General features: G+C 39.7%; 1 protein-coding gene across 1 annotated transcript in view; it reads right to left on the bottom strand.

The window, feature by feature from the left end:
• LRCH1 (leucine rich repeats and calponin homology domain containing 1) overlaps window positions 1–16,706 on the bottom strand; it is a gene marked incomplete in the record, with an annotated part of 1,693,846 nt that overhangs the window by 422,522 nt on the left and 1,254,618 nt on the right. The window contains 1 exon segment of the mRNA XM_044072038.1: window positions 3,345–3,450. Within this exon segment, the coding sequence (XP_043927973.1) occupies window positions 3,345–3,450 (106 nt within the window).

The raw sequence follows: 16,706 nt of genomic DNA, 5'->3' as shown, positions 1-16,706 counted from the left end.
CTGGGTCGCTCTGAGAAAGGACAACTTCTCCAGGTCACCCCCAATTATTTTGGCTTTATACAGAACCCTTAAGCAAAGAAAATGAGAATTATTTGGGTCTTTTGTAAAATGTGTGGCTTTCTGCAAATTGATGTGGATTACAGACATTAAACACCAGGCACATGAGTTTCAGATTTTCAGTCAGAAAAAGCTTGCTAATACAACATTCTAAGTGTACAACAGGATTATTTAAAATTTGTTTCAGACTGCTAAAACCTTGTCTCTGATTCTACAGATAATGTAGTATTCTGGATTTCAAAAATGGATGGTTGACTATGGTTATAGTATCCTTAATTATTTTGTATATTGGTATTATGGATGATATGTGATGTTGCAAGCCTGTTCTTATCAGTATTGCTTGATTGTTTGAGGCTGACTAGAACTGACAGTGTATGTTTTTTTTTGGGGAGGGGGTATTGGCTTACCTATCTGAGGCCTTGGACTTTTGCAAGTTGAGTTGGTTCTCCCTTGAGGTAATAGTGGATGAAGAACTGTATGTGTGACAAAAACAAGTACAAAGTATCATATTAACCATGCTGTAAGTTCCCTCCCCAGTTTTTAGTAAATGTTCCATATTTCGTCCATTTATCCTACTTTATGAGACAGTTTAATGTTCCATATTTTAAAAATGGAAAATTGACTATGGCAACAGTTTCTTTAATTCTTTCTGGTGCTGTGGATGTTACTGTAATGTCAACCCATACTAAACTGTCAAATTAAGAAACCTCAGCTTAAGAGTTTAAGGATATGTAGTTTTAATTATCTTAGTCATTAAACTACAGTTTCTTATAGTCTTCTGCTGAGACTTGGTAGTAGACAGTTACAACAACATTCAGCAATCATAACTGCATCATTTAAAATTTTGCACATCCAAAAAAAAATATTCAAATCTTGGAATGTGTTATTTTGACCAGGTAGTCCCTTTTGAGTGCTACCCATAGGCCTCAACTGTCCTTATTTTTGTAGAATGTCCCTGACTTTGCTTCAAATACCTGCCCTGTCCTTCATAATATTCCGGATTTTCTGGTAAATCACTCGTGATTAGTCAGTCAGTAATGTCAGCGTTTTATACCTCTAACTGTTCAACAATGCATACTGATGCAAAATATATTGTTCTGTTTAACATTTTACGTGAACAACACTAACAGTTAAATTGTGCCAGATTGCAATCCCTTTATTATTTTTGGTTTTGTCCAGAATTCTTGACCAAACAAGTTGAGAGGTATGGTGCTACCCCAAAACATTCATATCTTAAATTATTTCTACTGATGTTACTTCAGCAAACCAGAAACAGAATACTTAGTGGTTCATGTTGCTGCATTTACTTGGTACACTTTTTAAAGTCTTTTTCAGTGTTGTTTTCCTAGGAGAGGTCTGGAAAACTAGATGCTCCCCTTTGGTACAGAATGCTGTGGGCTCTGTTCCCATGCCAGATACTTGGATTACTTTTCCAATACTGACACTGCAGTGCAACAAAAATGGGTATTACATTCGGGGGTATGCCATTCTCCGGCTGAGATACTAAACTGAGACCCCATCGGCCTGAGTTGATGGTAGCTCAGGTGGATGTTAAAGATCCCACTCTGTACTTATCAAAAAGAGTAGTGAAGTCCACAGGTGCCCTGGTTAAATTTCGCCAAGTCAGTATGAATGCCACCCCTGAAAGAGGCTACTGGCCTAGAAGGACTAACCTGGTCAACAAAAAGTATAAATAAATTATGATTGCCTCTGCATCTCAGTTATTTTACTATAATTTAATGAATCAGAATCATTGAGTATGGTTATGATAGCTCATTGGACTTGACACTGTAAGATGCCCTTGGAGTTTTTTCACCCTAGAATCCACTTCAAGCCCCATTTATACAAGTCATGCTAGACACAAGGAAACTATATGTTTTTTTTTTAATTTCCTTGTAAACAGAATGGCAGTAGTGCGAATCACAGACTTTCTGTACAGCTTATGGAACCCATTTGCATATTCACTTTTTTTGCTTGAACTACTGATTTGTGTTCTCAGAGCAGCTCTGACCTCTTTAACAGTAGTTGTAAATGCTCAACAAAATAAACTAGCTGAACTGCATATTTTAAGGTTTTCAATTTTTTCCAAGTGCTTACAGACTTCTTCAAACATTCCTCTTGAGCTGTCAAAATGATCATTGTAATCCAGAAGTTATCTGATCATTCTTATATCCACTTCAAAGAACTGTTGAGACATTTAAACTACTCTGCTATTCTCCAGTGTCTGCAGTGGGAAGATGTGTTTTATCCTGAATGCTGGCAAAATATGTTGTATTTCTTTAAATTTTTTTCCCTACAATGCCACACAAAACAAATTAAGTCCTACTTTCTGCTCCTCAATTTTATTTGATATGTTGTTTTCCTTCTACTGAGGCAAAATTCAAGACATTTTCTGCACTGGTAGCTACTTCCTTGACTTGTTACATATACTGTAGCATAACACTTCAACCAAACCATAACCCTTTGTGCACAATTAGTATTTTTTCCCCCGTGTTGTGAACATTGCAAAAATTAAGATTATAGACTTGCTGTTTTTTTCTGTAGGATTTTTTTTTTCACTTTTAAATAGTGGATTATGGGTAAATTGTTACCATGCACTCTATACTTTATTGGTACGATGTTTTGGTGTTTTTTTTCTACATTGTATGTGCCCCACCAGCTAGCTACTGTGCCCATATTGTGCCCTAGCAAAAAAGGAAACTGGAGCCATAACTATGCCTGAAGCAGCAATGAAAAGCATTATCCTAATGCAGTGTTTCCCTATCAGATTTCCTTCACAAATAATTATGCTTTCTGCACCCCGTGAGCAGAATACTTAAACACAAGTAGCAACATATTTTGGTTGCGCCCAACAATATTTTTTCTCAGCATTAAACCACCCACCACCTGTACAAAACAGTTTAGAGAATGCCTGCTAAACAAGTATGAGACAGAACAAACAGAAATATGCATGATTTAGACACTGCACTGGTGTATATCTGACAAGTTCTAGCCAAGCAAAAACTGTTGATGTAAAAATGATGAATACCCTAGGGGAAAAAGCCCTATTAAAAATGTTTACTTTTCTCCACACTTACACTCACTCCAGCAAAGGTGAATTTTACCAAGTTTTTCTATTTCCGTGTTGGGACATTTCTGCCTACACAAATGTTTATTTTTATTTGTTAAATGCTAGGTGCGCTGATCAGTCTGGGGACCCCTATCATGACCTGGGCAGAAAGGTAGGACTACACACAGAAAATACTGCAAAAAAAGATTAGATGTACCCACACAGTAAGTCACCTTACCTGAAACTGGACTAACCAACTTATTTCCTTCATCCATGTGATACTGTTCTTCCTCCATGATGTTTTTCATTGGCATGTTCTGACTGACAGCTTCTTCATCTGAAGGCTAAAAGGAAAACAGTCACTGGCTTTCAAACTCAATTTGTAAGGAAGGTATCACAAACACCCACTTGCATTACTATTTTAATAGATCGATAAGAAAATAAATGGAGGGGCTTATGCCTCACAGTAAAGATGTCAGACATTTTCTAAAGAAAATAAAGTGGTGAACCATATCCTACACTTCACTTACTTGTAGACAAATATTTTGTGTGGGTACTGTAACTCAAAACAATATGAAGTGAAACTATTAAAGATAGCTTAATTACGTATTTTAAAACACTTTTTTTTCTTTACACCTCAAACTTTCAATTTCCTCTACTGTCCAAAAGAAAGGAAAGCAGTACTTCAGAAAAAAGCAACATACATCAATCAAGGCTGTGGTATAAAATTTACCTGAAGAAAGGCCCTGCTTCCTAGAGATAAAGACTAAACATTAATTTGTTCTCAAATACCTACTTTATGCAGTACAGCTCATGGGGAAGTCAAAGCCAGGACAGGCCCTCAGTGGACAGAAAGCAAAGAAACTAATCTTAAACTGGACAAAACACCTACTACAGGGTGCACAATGACATACTTACACACAGTATACAGACCCACCAGCAACTGGAGGACTGACTACTTACCTACAACATATACCTTAGGATGTGGAAGGAAATCAGAGCACCTAAGGAAAACTCAGGAAGACATAGGGAGAACATGCAAACGCCAAAAAGAAGGTGCCCAGTTTGGAATCAAACTGCAAAACCTAACACTTGAAAACAGCAGTTCTAAAGCCCGCAACAGTGTAAAATAACCTGTGTCTGTGAAATTTAGCAGACTGACAAATGTATGGTAATATTGCCATGAGTCAATGCTACTTGCTGCTGTTTAGATTTCTTGGGCTTAACCCACAGCAACCATTTTATCAGTTTATAAAACAGTGTGTGAGACGGCCCAGACATGTGCCATGTGATGGAGCAGCACACAGAAAATGATCACAGAACTCTTGGGGATAAAAGGCAAAGATGCTAGAAATCAGATGAAGAAAAGATGCATTATGTTGATGTTCTGTATGGTCAACTTGGAAGACTCATACCAATGTAGCACAACTACACCTAATTAAGAATTTACAATAAAATGCACTAAACACCTGAGACATTTATTCCATCACTGATTCCAAACTTACCTAGAAGAAAAAAGTATGACGCAGGGAGCAGGATATCAAAGGTATGCATATGAAAGATGGCTAGTACAGATTCTGTAGTAGCCCTCCATGGACAAACTGGAGGAGGACATACAAAGACTAACCTATTAGCATACTAATATTGATGGCATAATCATCATCACCACCCTCCCCCCCCCCCATTTTCTACATGGGGTCAGGGTGTTGTATTAACTGTTGCCATATCTTTCAATTCAGTGCCACAGTCCTGCCTTCTCCGACACTCATGCTTGACTATCGCAGATCTCTCACACAATCCATCAACTCTTAGCTGGATGCCCTTGTTTCCTCTTGCCTTCTTCCTCTCCTGTTCCAATTCTTCTTCATAAGATTGCCTTTGATTTTTCTGCACATGCCTGAATCACCATAATCTGTTCTGTTTAATCTTTTCTGCAATTGGAGCTACTTTGACTTCTGCTCTTATGTCCTCATTTCTTCCTTTGTCCCAGTGTGCATTCTACCACTCATCTAAGGCACTTCATTTACATCACATTGAGCTTCCTCATTTTCTCTGCCTTTACTTACCCAGGCTTCTGGACCACACAAGAGTACTGGTTGCACTACTGTTTGTACACCTTACTTTTAAGATTCTTTGGCATTCGTCTGTCATACACTACACCTGACACACTATGCCAGTTGTATGCACCCCCTCTGATTCCAGCTTTTACCTCTTAATTCAGTCTTCCCTTCTCCTGAACCACCCCTCCTAGATACATGAAGCTGTTAACTTGTTCCACTATCTTCCCTTCTATTTCAATTCTCATCGCCTTCTGATTTCCCCAAATTGCTGCCATTACAACTGTCTTATCTGCACTCAGTTTCATCCCATGTGCTTTCAGTTTTCCATTCCATTTCCCTAGCTTTTGCTAAAGTTCTTAGGTTCATAGGTAGGTACTAGGCTATTGGCCCTGGGGCCTACATAAGCCAAGCCAAAAAGGTACCCTGGCTTTCACCACCCAAGAAAATTATTTTCATGGGCCCTTGTTGAGCAGAGCCACAGAAGTGATCCTCGTGGTGAATTTCCTATTTCCCATCCAATCATCACAATTTTTCTTGAAGAGTGCTAATGAGGAGCTTTGTTTGATATAGACAGGTAGTTTGTTCCAGAGCATGGGAAGTCTCTGGGGCAAGAATCTATCCTTCCAGCATGCTCTGTTTATTGTGGTGATAAGGTTTAGGTCACTAGAGCGTGTAGCCTGGAGGGACTGGGATTTCTTTAAATGCAGCATGTCCAACAGCTCTGGGTTTGACATAGCTTTGTATGTTAGGCAGAGATCACCTCTGCATAGGCAATATGCAATGGAGTAGAGCTGGAGTTTTTTGAGACTGTCTACATAGGGCATCTGAGACGATAATCCACTTTCTGAGGTATTTCTGCAGCCTTTCCAGTTGTTGTAGAGGTCTTGTGAGGTACATATCAAAAGTGTCATTGTACTCTATTAATTGATATAATGAGTGACGAGTAGAGGGGAACAATGACCTCTTTTTCCTGGATGAGAAACCTTTTGTGATGAGGTGTGCCACATAGAAGGATTTTCTGACTACTGCGGCGATGTGATCAAAGGCGAGACTACTGTCCACCTGTGTCCCAAGGTCTCATCATACTTTCGGTGTCAAGTAGACTATTGCCTACGTGGTAGTTCATGGGTACAGAGTTTTTACCAAAAGGGGATGACAATGCACTTTTTGGCATTGAGCTTGAGGCCATGGCTTTGACACCAGGTATCTGCCTCAGTGAGGCCCTTTTGTAGGATGTCCACATCGTTAGGAGTTTCGATTATGGCTCCTAGTTTGCAGTCATCTGCGAACTTAGCCGAAGACCTTCTGTGTTGGCCTGTACTTCAGAGAAGTAGATACCAAACAGGAGAGGATCCAGGACTGAACCCTGTGGTACTCCACTTGTCACTGGTCTGAAGTTGGATTTGGAGTCTGCTACTTTCACAGAGTGGGTTCTGTCAGTGAGCCAGTTGGCAAGCCATCTTGTGACATAGGGATTAATACCTAGTTTAGTGAGTTCATCTATAATTCCAGAGTGGGGGATGGTGTCGAAAGCCCTGGCGAGATCTAGATAGGCTGTGTGAATCACTTTACCCTCATCTACAGCTTTGCTGACTGCTTCAAAGAAGTCTATCAGGTTTAGGAGACATGATCTGCCTTTTACAAACCCAAACTGGGTGGGGTCCAGAGTTTGGAGATTACCAATATCTTTGTTTATAAGTTCCATGATGACACATTCCATGGCCTTGCAGACCAGGCTCATCAGGCTAATGGGGAGGTAGTTCCCGGGGTCCATGGTGGCTCCCCCTTTGTGGAGTGTGACAACCGTCACTGTGCATCATTCAGTGGGCACAAAGCCTGAGGTGAGGCTATGAATAAACATGGTACTTAGGTGGGGTGCCAGTTCGTTCTGTTCTTGGTGTAGAACGCAGCCTGGGATGTTGTCAGGTCCCATGGATGCTGTGTTCTTGGCAGCCGTGATTACAGGAATTTTGCATTCTTCTGGTACAGAGATGGGCCCTTTAAGGGGTGAGAGGGGGTAAAGTTAGCACTGAACCTATCTGCCAGGATATTGGCAATATCAGTTGGTTCTGTATATTTAGTGCCATTGTGCTGTAACTCAGAGCAGATCTGAGTGTTGCCATTAAGATTCTTGACATAGCTATAGAATGCTTTGTGGTTGTCTTTAGAATCAAGTGGTGATTTTGTTTTCATAACTAACTTGGGAGGATTTTATGAGGGATCTCAGCTTCTTACGGAAGCTGACTACAGAGTTCCTCCAATAGTGGGATTTTACTCGTTTTTGCTGCAGTTTCTTTCTTCTGTTGTAGAGTTTGTTTATGGCAGGGGACCACCAGATTTCCTTTTTTGGAGGACAGCATCTTGGTTCTGTTAGGTATTGCAAGATCCATGCACTCGTGTAAGTGCTTATAAAGTGCATTTGTGTAGGATTCAACAGTTGTACCTCTATTGTCCATCTGCATGAGTGTTGTGAAGTTTGCCACTTCTGTCTTAAGTTTGAAGTCTGAAGTTGGCTTTGGAGAAATTTTTTTTTACAGTGGTTTCCCTAATGGGGGGGTGGGAGGCCAGATTTGGATGTCTAGGGTGATTAACTTGTGGTCAGATCTAACCAATGAGGAAATGACCTCTGGTGTGGAACACCGGTCGCCCATGTTGGTAATGACCAGGTCTAGGATACTGTTGCCCCTAGTGGGGGTGTATAAGTGGGGGTGTGGATAAGTTGATCTAAGGCATTGGAATCTATGAATTCCAGAAAACATTGAGCAAGAGTTGGTGCATGAGTAGTTTCCCAGTTAATGGTGGGGTAGTTGAAATCGCCCATTATTAGGGTGTTGGGTTGTACCCTAATATTTTCCAGTGCATCAAGAAATGAGGAGTGGGAATCCTGGGGCAAGGTGGGGGATCTGTAGCAAGCTACAATTTGGATTGCGGTCTTGCCCAGAGTTAGTTGCACTTGGATAATCTCGGATGCATTATGCTGAGCAACTAGCCTGGAGGTGTGGCTATCCTTAATGAATATGGACACGCCTCCACCTTTAGTGTTTCGATCCAGGTTAGGTGGCCAAAAGGTGTGGTATGAATTATAGCCAGGTAATAAAGGGGTGCTCTCTGGAGCCTTGAACCAGGTCTCTGTCACCACACAGATGTCGATGTTCTCCATTTTAAGGAGTGCCTGGAATGAGTGCATTTTGAGGATTAGATTTCTAGCATTGAGTAGCAGTACCCTCAGATTTTACTTGTACCTGTTACGGTGGTGAATTTGTCTTGCTCAGAGTCTGCCTGTAATGCTACATCATCTGCATACAGCAAATTTGTTGATTTGTTCCTGCCACCTGTTTGCTAATGTAATCCATCGCCAGAATACACAGCAGTGGGCTCAGAACTGAACCATGATGTACACCCACTCCCACTGGGAACCCCTCTGCAAGACCGAACACTGTTTATACTTTATTGGGTTTTTCTACATAGGCATCGCTAATTCTACCAATGTTTCTGGGACTTTGAACCACCGCAGTACTGCACAAATCATCTTCTTGGGATCTTGTCATATGCTTTCTCCAAGTCTACGAATGCCCAATTGGACTCTTTCCTCATCTCTATCTTCTTCTTCTCAACTATCTGTCTCATGGCAAACACTGTGTCAGTTGTGCTCCATCCTAATCTAAATCTTAACAGTTCATCTCCCTTCTTATTTTCTAGTACACTGCATATCCAATCAACAATAACCCTTTCCAGAACATTCATGTAATGTGTAACAGGAGTTTTATACCTCTGTACTGCCCACAGTTGTGGATATCACCCCCCCCCTTTTTTTTTGAACACTGACACCTGTATGCTTATTCTCCCATCTGGGATATGCCTCTCTCTCTCTCCATACTGCTATGGGTACCCTCAGAAGCCATTTCTCCTCCATCTCATCCAGCTTCTTCATCATATCTGCTTTGAACTAATCTAAGCCTGCTGTTTCCCCAGACTTCATTTTCCTTAATGCTATTCTTACTTCTACAGTGGACCCCTCTCCTCTTATCGTAGGCTGTGTCTGAGGCAGTACAGCTTCTGTGGGGTTTTCTTCATTCAGAAGCTGCTGGAAGTACTCCTTCCATCTGCCTTTGATATCGTGTGGACTGGTGAGCAGGTTGTTGCTGGCATCCCTTTATCAAGGGTGTCCGACTATCTTCTTTATCTTTCTGTCTTTGCTTTGCAAACAGATATAGTTCCTTTGTGCCACCTACTATGTCACTTTCCAGAAGCTGGTAGAAAGCCTCTGATGCTATTTTCTTTGCTATTGCAACTCCTTTCTTAGTCTGTTAACCAGCCAGTATTCTTTCCTAGCTTGGCCTGTCATTTCTATCTCTCACTTTTTCTTGCATGCCTTCTTTTTTTTTGATGACTGCCTGGATGCTGCATTCCACCACCTGCTTTCCTTATGTACCTTATCTCCACATCTGGCTTGGTTACATTGTCTGTTCTATAGTCCTCACACATGCTGTTTTGAGGAGCTCCCATTTATCTTAAACTCCATCTATTTCCTCTTCTTAGGGTGCTAGAGCCCTGTATAATTCCTCAAACTACTGTACTTTCTCTCCTTTCAACATCCAGGTCTTCAGAGTGGTCTCTGTTGACCTTAGAGCCTTCTCTGACCATTGCTTGCAGCTGATTTTGGCAATGCAACCAGTGGTTTATGCTGTGTACTGACTGTTTCACTTGGGATGACTTTGCAATCACTGATTTTACCCCAGTGCCCTTTCCTTATTAGGAGTTAATCTACCCGAGTTACATGTTGACCACTCTTATATGTGACTCTCTCTTTCTGAACCATGTGTTGGCTACTATGAAGCCATTTGACAGAAAGAGGTCTAGAATGGCCACCCTTTTATAACTGTTGCCCCCATCCATGTGGACCCAGAAAACCCTCATATCCTATTCCGTCTGTCCTGATATGTGAATTCAAGTCACTCATTATTAACACTAATTTGTGCTGTCCTGCTTTATCTTGTAGGTCTTGCAATTGCTGTCCGATTGTATTCTTCTCTTCACTATCAAAACCCTGCTGTGGGGCATAGCCTGATATTATGAATACTGTCCTAGTCATAATTCATTTTGACTAATGAGCACATCTTTTCTTGTTATTGTCTATAAACTGCTTCTTAATGAATTCCTGATGCAAGCCTGACTACAATGTTTTTGACCTTCATATGACAACTTACTTGTCCTTGGATATTTCTTTGATCTTTTTTATTTCTTCTGTGACATGCTGCCCTTGGCTGGTTTCAAAACTCCTTTCTTGCACTGTAGTTAAGGAAATTAAGTCTACTACTTGCCATTTTTCCTCTAAGGCACAAAGATAAAAAATTTGAAGTAAGGAACCTATCCTGTATTTGTACTTTAACATGTCTCAGATGGAACGTAAGACTGGAACTGCAATTTTCTCATGCAATTCCTGAGCTAACCTATCCAGTTTGTAAAGGAGTAGCAAAAATAAGATTTTCATGCAACATATTACTCTGCTAGATGTGACCTTTTAGGCAGTGGGTACTCCTTGGCAATGTGGACTCTACAGTGACTGCAGCAAATTCTCTCCTTTGGGCACTGCTCAGACTCTGACCAGCAAGAGAAATAATCCATGTTCAGTATTTTAAGATGAAAAGCATTTTTCAACAGCTTTGTGAACACATACTACCCTAGACTTTGGAAAAAAACAAAACAAAAAAAAAAAACAGAAGCTTAATTCACACATTAACAAAGACATGATATGTTTTCAACACCACAAGGAAGATCAAATAATCAGTTTCCCTACCGACAAAGAGCTAGTGCTACTGCATGCCATTATGCATTCAGATGATTAAGGAGGTGATTTACCACAGGTGGAGATACTGGGAATGTAGGAGTTGAGAGGCTGCAGAAGTTCTATGCAGGATGTGAGGGTAGCACTTCATGCAGGCACCTGTGACAGAGAGGCATCATTACATGTGCATTAAGTTTTGCTTTGCTATGTAGTACTTTAGCAGAGGTCCTCTGAAAACGGCATCAGAGGTAAATGAGATGTTGTTAAAATCCATTTCGAACTGACTGGAGCTGTGCAGCATCACCGTGTAGGACGCAATAGGATTTGTAAGTTATACAAAACTGTTGTGCTCTAAGGTTTCCAGCACATGCTCCAATGCAATTGTATACAGGCACATTTCAAAGTAATACCCTAAGTTATTGTGCTGATGCTGTTGCTTTGCCATGTTTTGTTGAGCACAACATCAGTTTTACCAAGGCCAACAGGAATATTGTTTTGATTTCTGGTACTGTTAGTTTGTACCCATTCTCCCACAAATATCTGCTTCAGAAACACACCGAGTGGCTTCATAGGATCACAGGAGGTTACTAGGCTATCGACACAGAGGTCATTTCAAGCCTAGCAGTTTCATCCCAATGTAATACCATAAATAAGGTAGTAAATGTCCAGGACTGTATTTATTAATAACTGTGCATGTCCAAGAGGGTTGTGGGTGCTATCCTGGTAAGAATTCACGGTGCTGCCCCATCTACTTGTCCAGGTTCCTACTGAACAGTGTCATAGAGATGTTCTGCTTCACAAGAATTGGCAGCCTAAACCAAAGACTCTTGTTCAGTTTGATTTACGGATGTGCAGCAAATTCATTCGGTTTGGCTCAGAAATTGCTCTTTAAGCCAGGCATAAATCTCCCCTAAGTCTATACAATACTGAATATAGTGACAGCGATTGTGCAAGACACATACTGAATTCCCTTGATCTTCAGAGAAACCTCTGAGGTCTCTCCAACTGCTGCAGGTGCTTTGTATGGTACATGCCAAAAGGGGTGTTATTCTCAATTAGGGGCCTGACTAGTGACGAGTATAGAGGTGTTATAACCTCCTTTGCTATAGAAGCGATGCCTTTGCTAATCAAGTGTGCTATGTAGAAAGCTTACTACAGTAGACACATTGTGGTCAAAGTTAAGGTCGCAGTCTACTTGTGATCCCACATCTCTTACCACTTCGTAGGTACATAGGGTATTGCTAATTTGACAGTGTGAAGGGATATTGTTTTTACCGAAGGGAATGATAATGAATTTCTTTGGATTCAGTTGGAGACCGTGACTAAGACACCAGTCTTTGGTCTGCTTAAGACCCTCCTGAAGCATAATGACATAATCTGAGGATTCAAGAATTGCATCCAGTTTGCAGTCATCTACAAACTTGGTCAGCCACAGCCCTTAAGTTTTGGACTGAACTTCTGAGAAGTATATACCAAACAGTAGGGAACCCAGCACTGACCCTTGTGGCACCAGCTGGTGACAGGTCTGCTGGCTGATGTGGTGCCACCCATTTTGATAGTGTGTGACCGGGCTTGTGAGAGAGTTGGCGATCTATCTTACAACAAAGGCATTAGCATTCAGTTTGCCAGGTTTATTGGTAAAGCCTGAGTATGGGATTGTGTCAAAGGCTTTTGCCAAGTTGAGGCCTGCTGTGTGCACAGATTTGCCCTAGTCAATGGCCCTGGTCACATTTTCGAAGAAATCCATAAGGTTTAATAGACAGGGTATGCCCTTGACGAAGCCGAATTGGGTCAGATCTAGGGTTTGGGCGTCGCCGTATCGACGCATGTCTATATTTATGAGGTCCATGAAGATACGGTTCCATGACTTTACAGGTGAGGCTGGTCAGACTTACGGGTCTATAATTCCCTGGGTCTGCTGCTAAGCCACCTTTGTGGAGGGGAATAACTGTTGCTGTTCTCCATTCTGCAGGAACAAAGCCAGTGGTTAGGCTGGAAGGAACAGGGTAGTTAATGGTGATACTAGTTCATGTTTTAGTTTGTTTAGAAGACAGCCTGGGATGCTGCCTGGTCCCACAGAGGCTGTTTTTTTTTCTTCCTTAGACCAGGCTTTAATGACCTGCTCTTCGGATATGTAGGGTTGGGGGCAAGGTCTGTGGTAAGTTTGGAGGGGATAAGGGAGTGCAATTTTTGACAAATCTGTCCGCTAGCAGGTTTGCTATCTCTGCAGGATCAGTGTGTGATACCGTTGGTCACTAGTTCAATAAAATGTTGTGTGCACCGATGATAAATCCAGTGGAAGTATGAACACAAGAAGTAAAAGTAAAATCCAGTGAGAACCACTAAAACACAAAGAATCAAAAACAGATGAATTTATTACGGAACTCAAATCAGTTTCCCTTAAAAGCTTCCTGAGCCATACACAGTAAATCTTAAGAACAAACTTAAATACTTAAAATAATTAAAATCACAGGACAACTCAGACTTTCTGAAGTAACTATTTCAATAAAGATTTTAAAGATACAGCTTCATTTAAGCCTGGTGGAATATGTGCTTTCAAGCCTTAATATCCATTTAAACTCCTCCAATTCAGTATTTTGTGCTAGGTCACTACCTCTTATCTGGCCTAAATAAAATCATAAATTTAAAAGAATGTGTAACACCAAAACTTTCAATATGCTTGCAAAGTGCATTAGAATAAATCTATTAATTTCTGATAAATGGCTACTGATACAATCTTTGAGCCATGTGGCTAAATATATAACATTTCTCCTATCACAATTTCCATATGCATGTACATTAAATATATTTTTAGTAACAGGATGTATAAAACTTTCAGTATCAATATTTATACAATGCACACGTGTTACATGTATATGTTTATGTTCTATTGGTTTTAAAAACTGTGTTGTTTTTGGGTTGTTCCTTGTAACATAACCTCTGATTCAAATTAGGGCATCTTTTGTAGCCAAAATTAGGTTCATTTCCTATCTTATTTCTAGCTTCAGGTATTGCTGACATAATGGGTCAATACTTACTGATAATGTGTTTTACAGCATTATCATTTTGGTTATAAGTTAGCATGCATCTGATAGAATTACTTAAAGGTGCATTTTGTTTGATGACCTCTTCATTAATACACTCAAGAATAAATAGGTTTAATTACAGTTTGTCGATCCTGGACAACACTGTCTAATATTATAAACATTTATTTTATTGTATCCTCTATGCAAAATATCATTTGTGGTATTATCTAACTGTAAAATCATCTGTGAATCATCAGTATGCAGTCTAGCTTCATTTTATTTTCTACTACATTCGTAAATACAAACTGAGGATGCATACTTCTCCGATGCAAATATGTACTTCTTTTTACAGGCTTCTTACACAATTTAGTATCCAACAGTCCTCTTTCTGTTTTTAGAAAAGTAATATCCAAAAAAATTATATTCTAGTTTCTGTCCATATAAGGAAAATGTAATCAACAAACTTAAGATAAATACCAATGTTAGCCTGGAAAGGGTTTTTAGATGGAGGTAAAATATATTCAGTTTCCCACATAAACATAATATTTGCATATGTATTAGACACAGGTGTACTCATGGCCACCTGTGACCTGCTGATATACCTGTGACTGAAAAAGAAAACATTGTTCACTAATACAATATGTAGCAAGTCACAAAGATTAATTATCTTTTTAGGCTCAAAATTGGAAAATCAAATTAAAAACCATTTAATGTAGTTGATTCCGATGTGGTTAGGCATACAAATAAATAAGGAATGGACATCCATAATGACTAAATATGCAGTCATATATTTGTCCTTAGTCCTAAGCTCTTAAGAAAATCAGATAAATCTTTTATGATAGATATTTCCTTAAATCTAAATTTTTGTAGATGGGCTCAGTGACCCACCCCCCTTACAGAAACTATTGGTTTCAACAGTGTTTTGACCATACATTTATGCAGTTTAGGAATCCCATAAATAATGGGTATTATATTGGGACAGTGGTAGTAAAATAAAAAGTTATTTTCTCTGTTGTATACATCTCATGCAAAGCACTATTAACTTCCTTTACAATATTATTTTGAACTTTAGTAATTTTCTTATAAACAGGAAAATTTAACATTTCAAACATTGTAAGCATATAATAATCAGAACCTAATACCACAACCCCATCTCCCTTGTCTGCATGTTTAATAACAATCTGGTAATTTTCCACTCAAAATTTAATTGCACAATATTCGCCTTCATTCAAATTTTAAAAGGACTTCTTACAGTGATATTGATTTTGATATAAAATATATATTTTGTGCTCTACAATGTTTCCAAAAGCTTGTACTGCAGGATTAAATTCTGGAACAACAGTACTTTTTCTTTTAAGGGCATTGTCCTCAGTTCTAATATTGGCAAACATGAGTTGCAGGTTCAAAGATCTAACAAAATATTTAACTTCCAATAAAACTTGTGCAATGTCAACTGTACATGCGGGAATAAAAGTCCCTTAGTAAGCACTGATAATTGATGTACATCTAAATTCATACCTTGACAGGTTAAAAACTAGCTCATTTTCATTCTTTAATAGTTGTTCTCCTGTGTTCGTTTGAATGGTTTCTTCCCTCACTGTTCGGTATTGATGCTCTTTTTCCTCTGTTGGACAAACGGAAGTGGTGAATTTTGTAGTTGGGAAAAATCCAAAGGGTCCAAGGCTGAAGTTATATTAATACTCACAATGAGGACTAGGGTCAGCATTTTCCTCCATGGTGGTGTGTGGAACAGCATTATGATGGATGTGTGCACTCTCAGCCATGTTCAAAATGCTGGACAATGCTTCCACCACACAATGGTAGTACCGCTTCCCATTGCACATGATCTTTCAGCCCTGGGTAAGCAGCAGTCACAAAGCAGCCGCAGGTTCTACACAATTCCCCAGAATAATGGCAGGTCATTTGGTTACTCAGCCACTTCCAATCCAGCTGTTTCTACTTGCAGTCTAGGCCTATAAACTAACACAAGTTACTGGCAAAAGGCAAATGTTTTGATGCACACAGTGGGTAGGCACTAAAATTACACAGATTAACTCCACAAGTAAAATTCTGCTCTGCTGTAGTATAGAATCAAGAGGTAAATTTTGTGAAGATAAATTCCCACTGCAATAATCCAAATGCATCAAAAATGTTCCTTAATGTTTTAATGTTACTAAAACGCCCCATTATATAACCAACACCAATTTATTCCAAACTGCTTAACAAATGAAACAGACTATAACAGCATTCCTTTTTACCCTCACATTACTCAAAGCTGCTACAATTTCCTTACTCTCTTACTGGTCCCTGCTATGGTAGCAAGCCACCTAAAACTATTTACCCAATAAAGCAGCTCCATTCTCCTATATGGTACGGCAATTATTAGTTTCTGCTTCTCCAAGATTTTCCAAATTATTTGCAGTAGATCATGCAGCTGGTTCAGAATACTGTATAAAAACTAATCTGATCTAGGAACCTAAATTAGTGAAAGAGTAGAGATTCAACTTCATCTGTCTTTGCAGTCCTTCAATTTGATTACAAGCCCTATCAACAGTTTCATAGCTGGTTTCAGACTTTGGATTCTGCGCAGCGGATACTAATTCTTCCTAACAGTCTCTAAACAGATGCCTGAAATGCAAGTCATGTATGGAGCCACAGGTGATAAGACTGCAAGAGAGTGTGTTCCTCACTCATTTTTAGAGCTAAGCCCTATAAAACCCACATGTTAC

This window comes from Protopterus annectens, chromosome 5.part0 (genome assembly GCF_019279795.1).
Source record: "Protopterus annectens isolate FY-2018-M chromosome 5.part0, PAN1.0, whole genome shotgun sequence".
NCBI lineage: Eukaryota > Metazoa > Chordata > Ceratodontiformes > Protopteridae > Protopterus > Protopterus annectens.
Note: the sequence above shows the minus strand (reverse complement) of the source record. Positions and strands in the feature narration are given on the sequence as shown.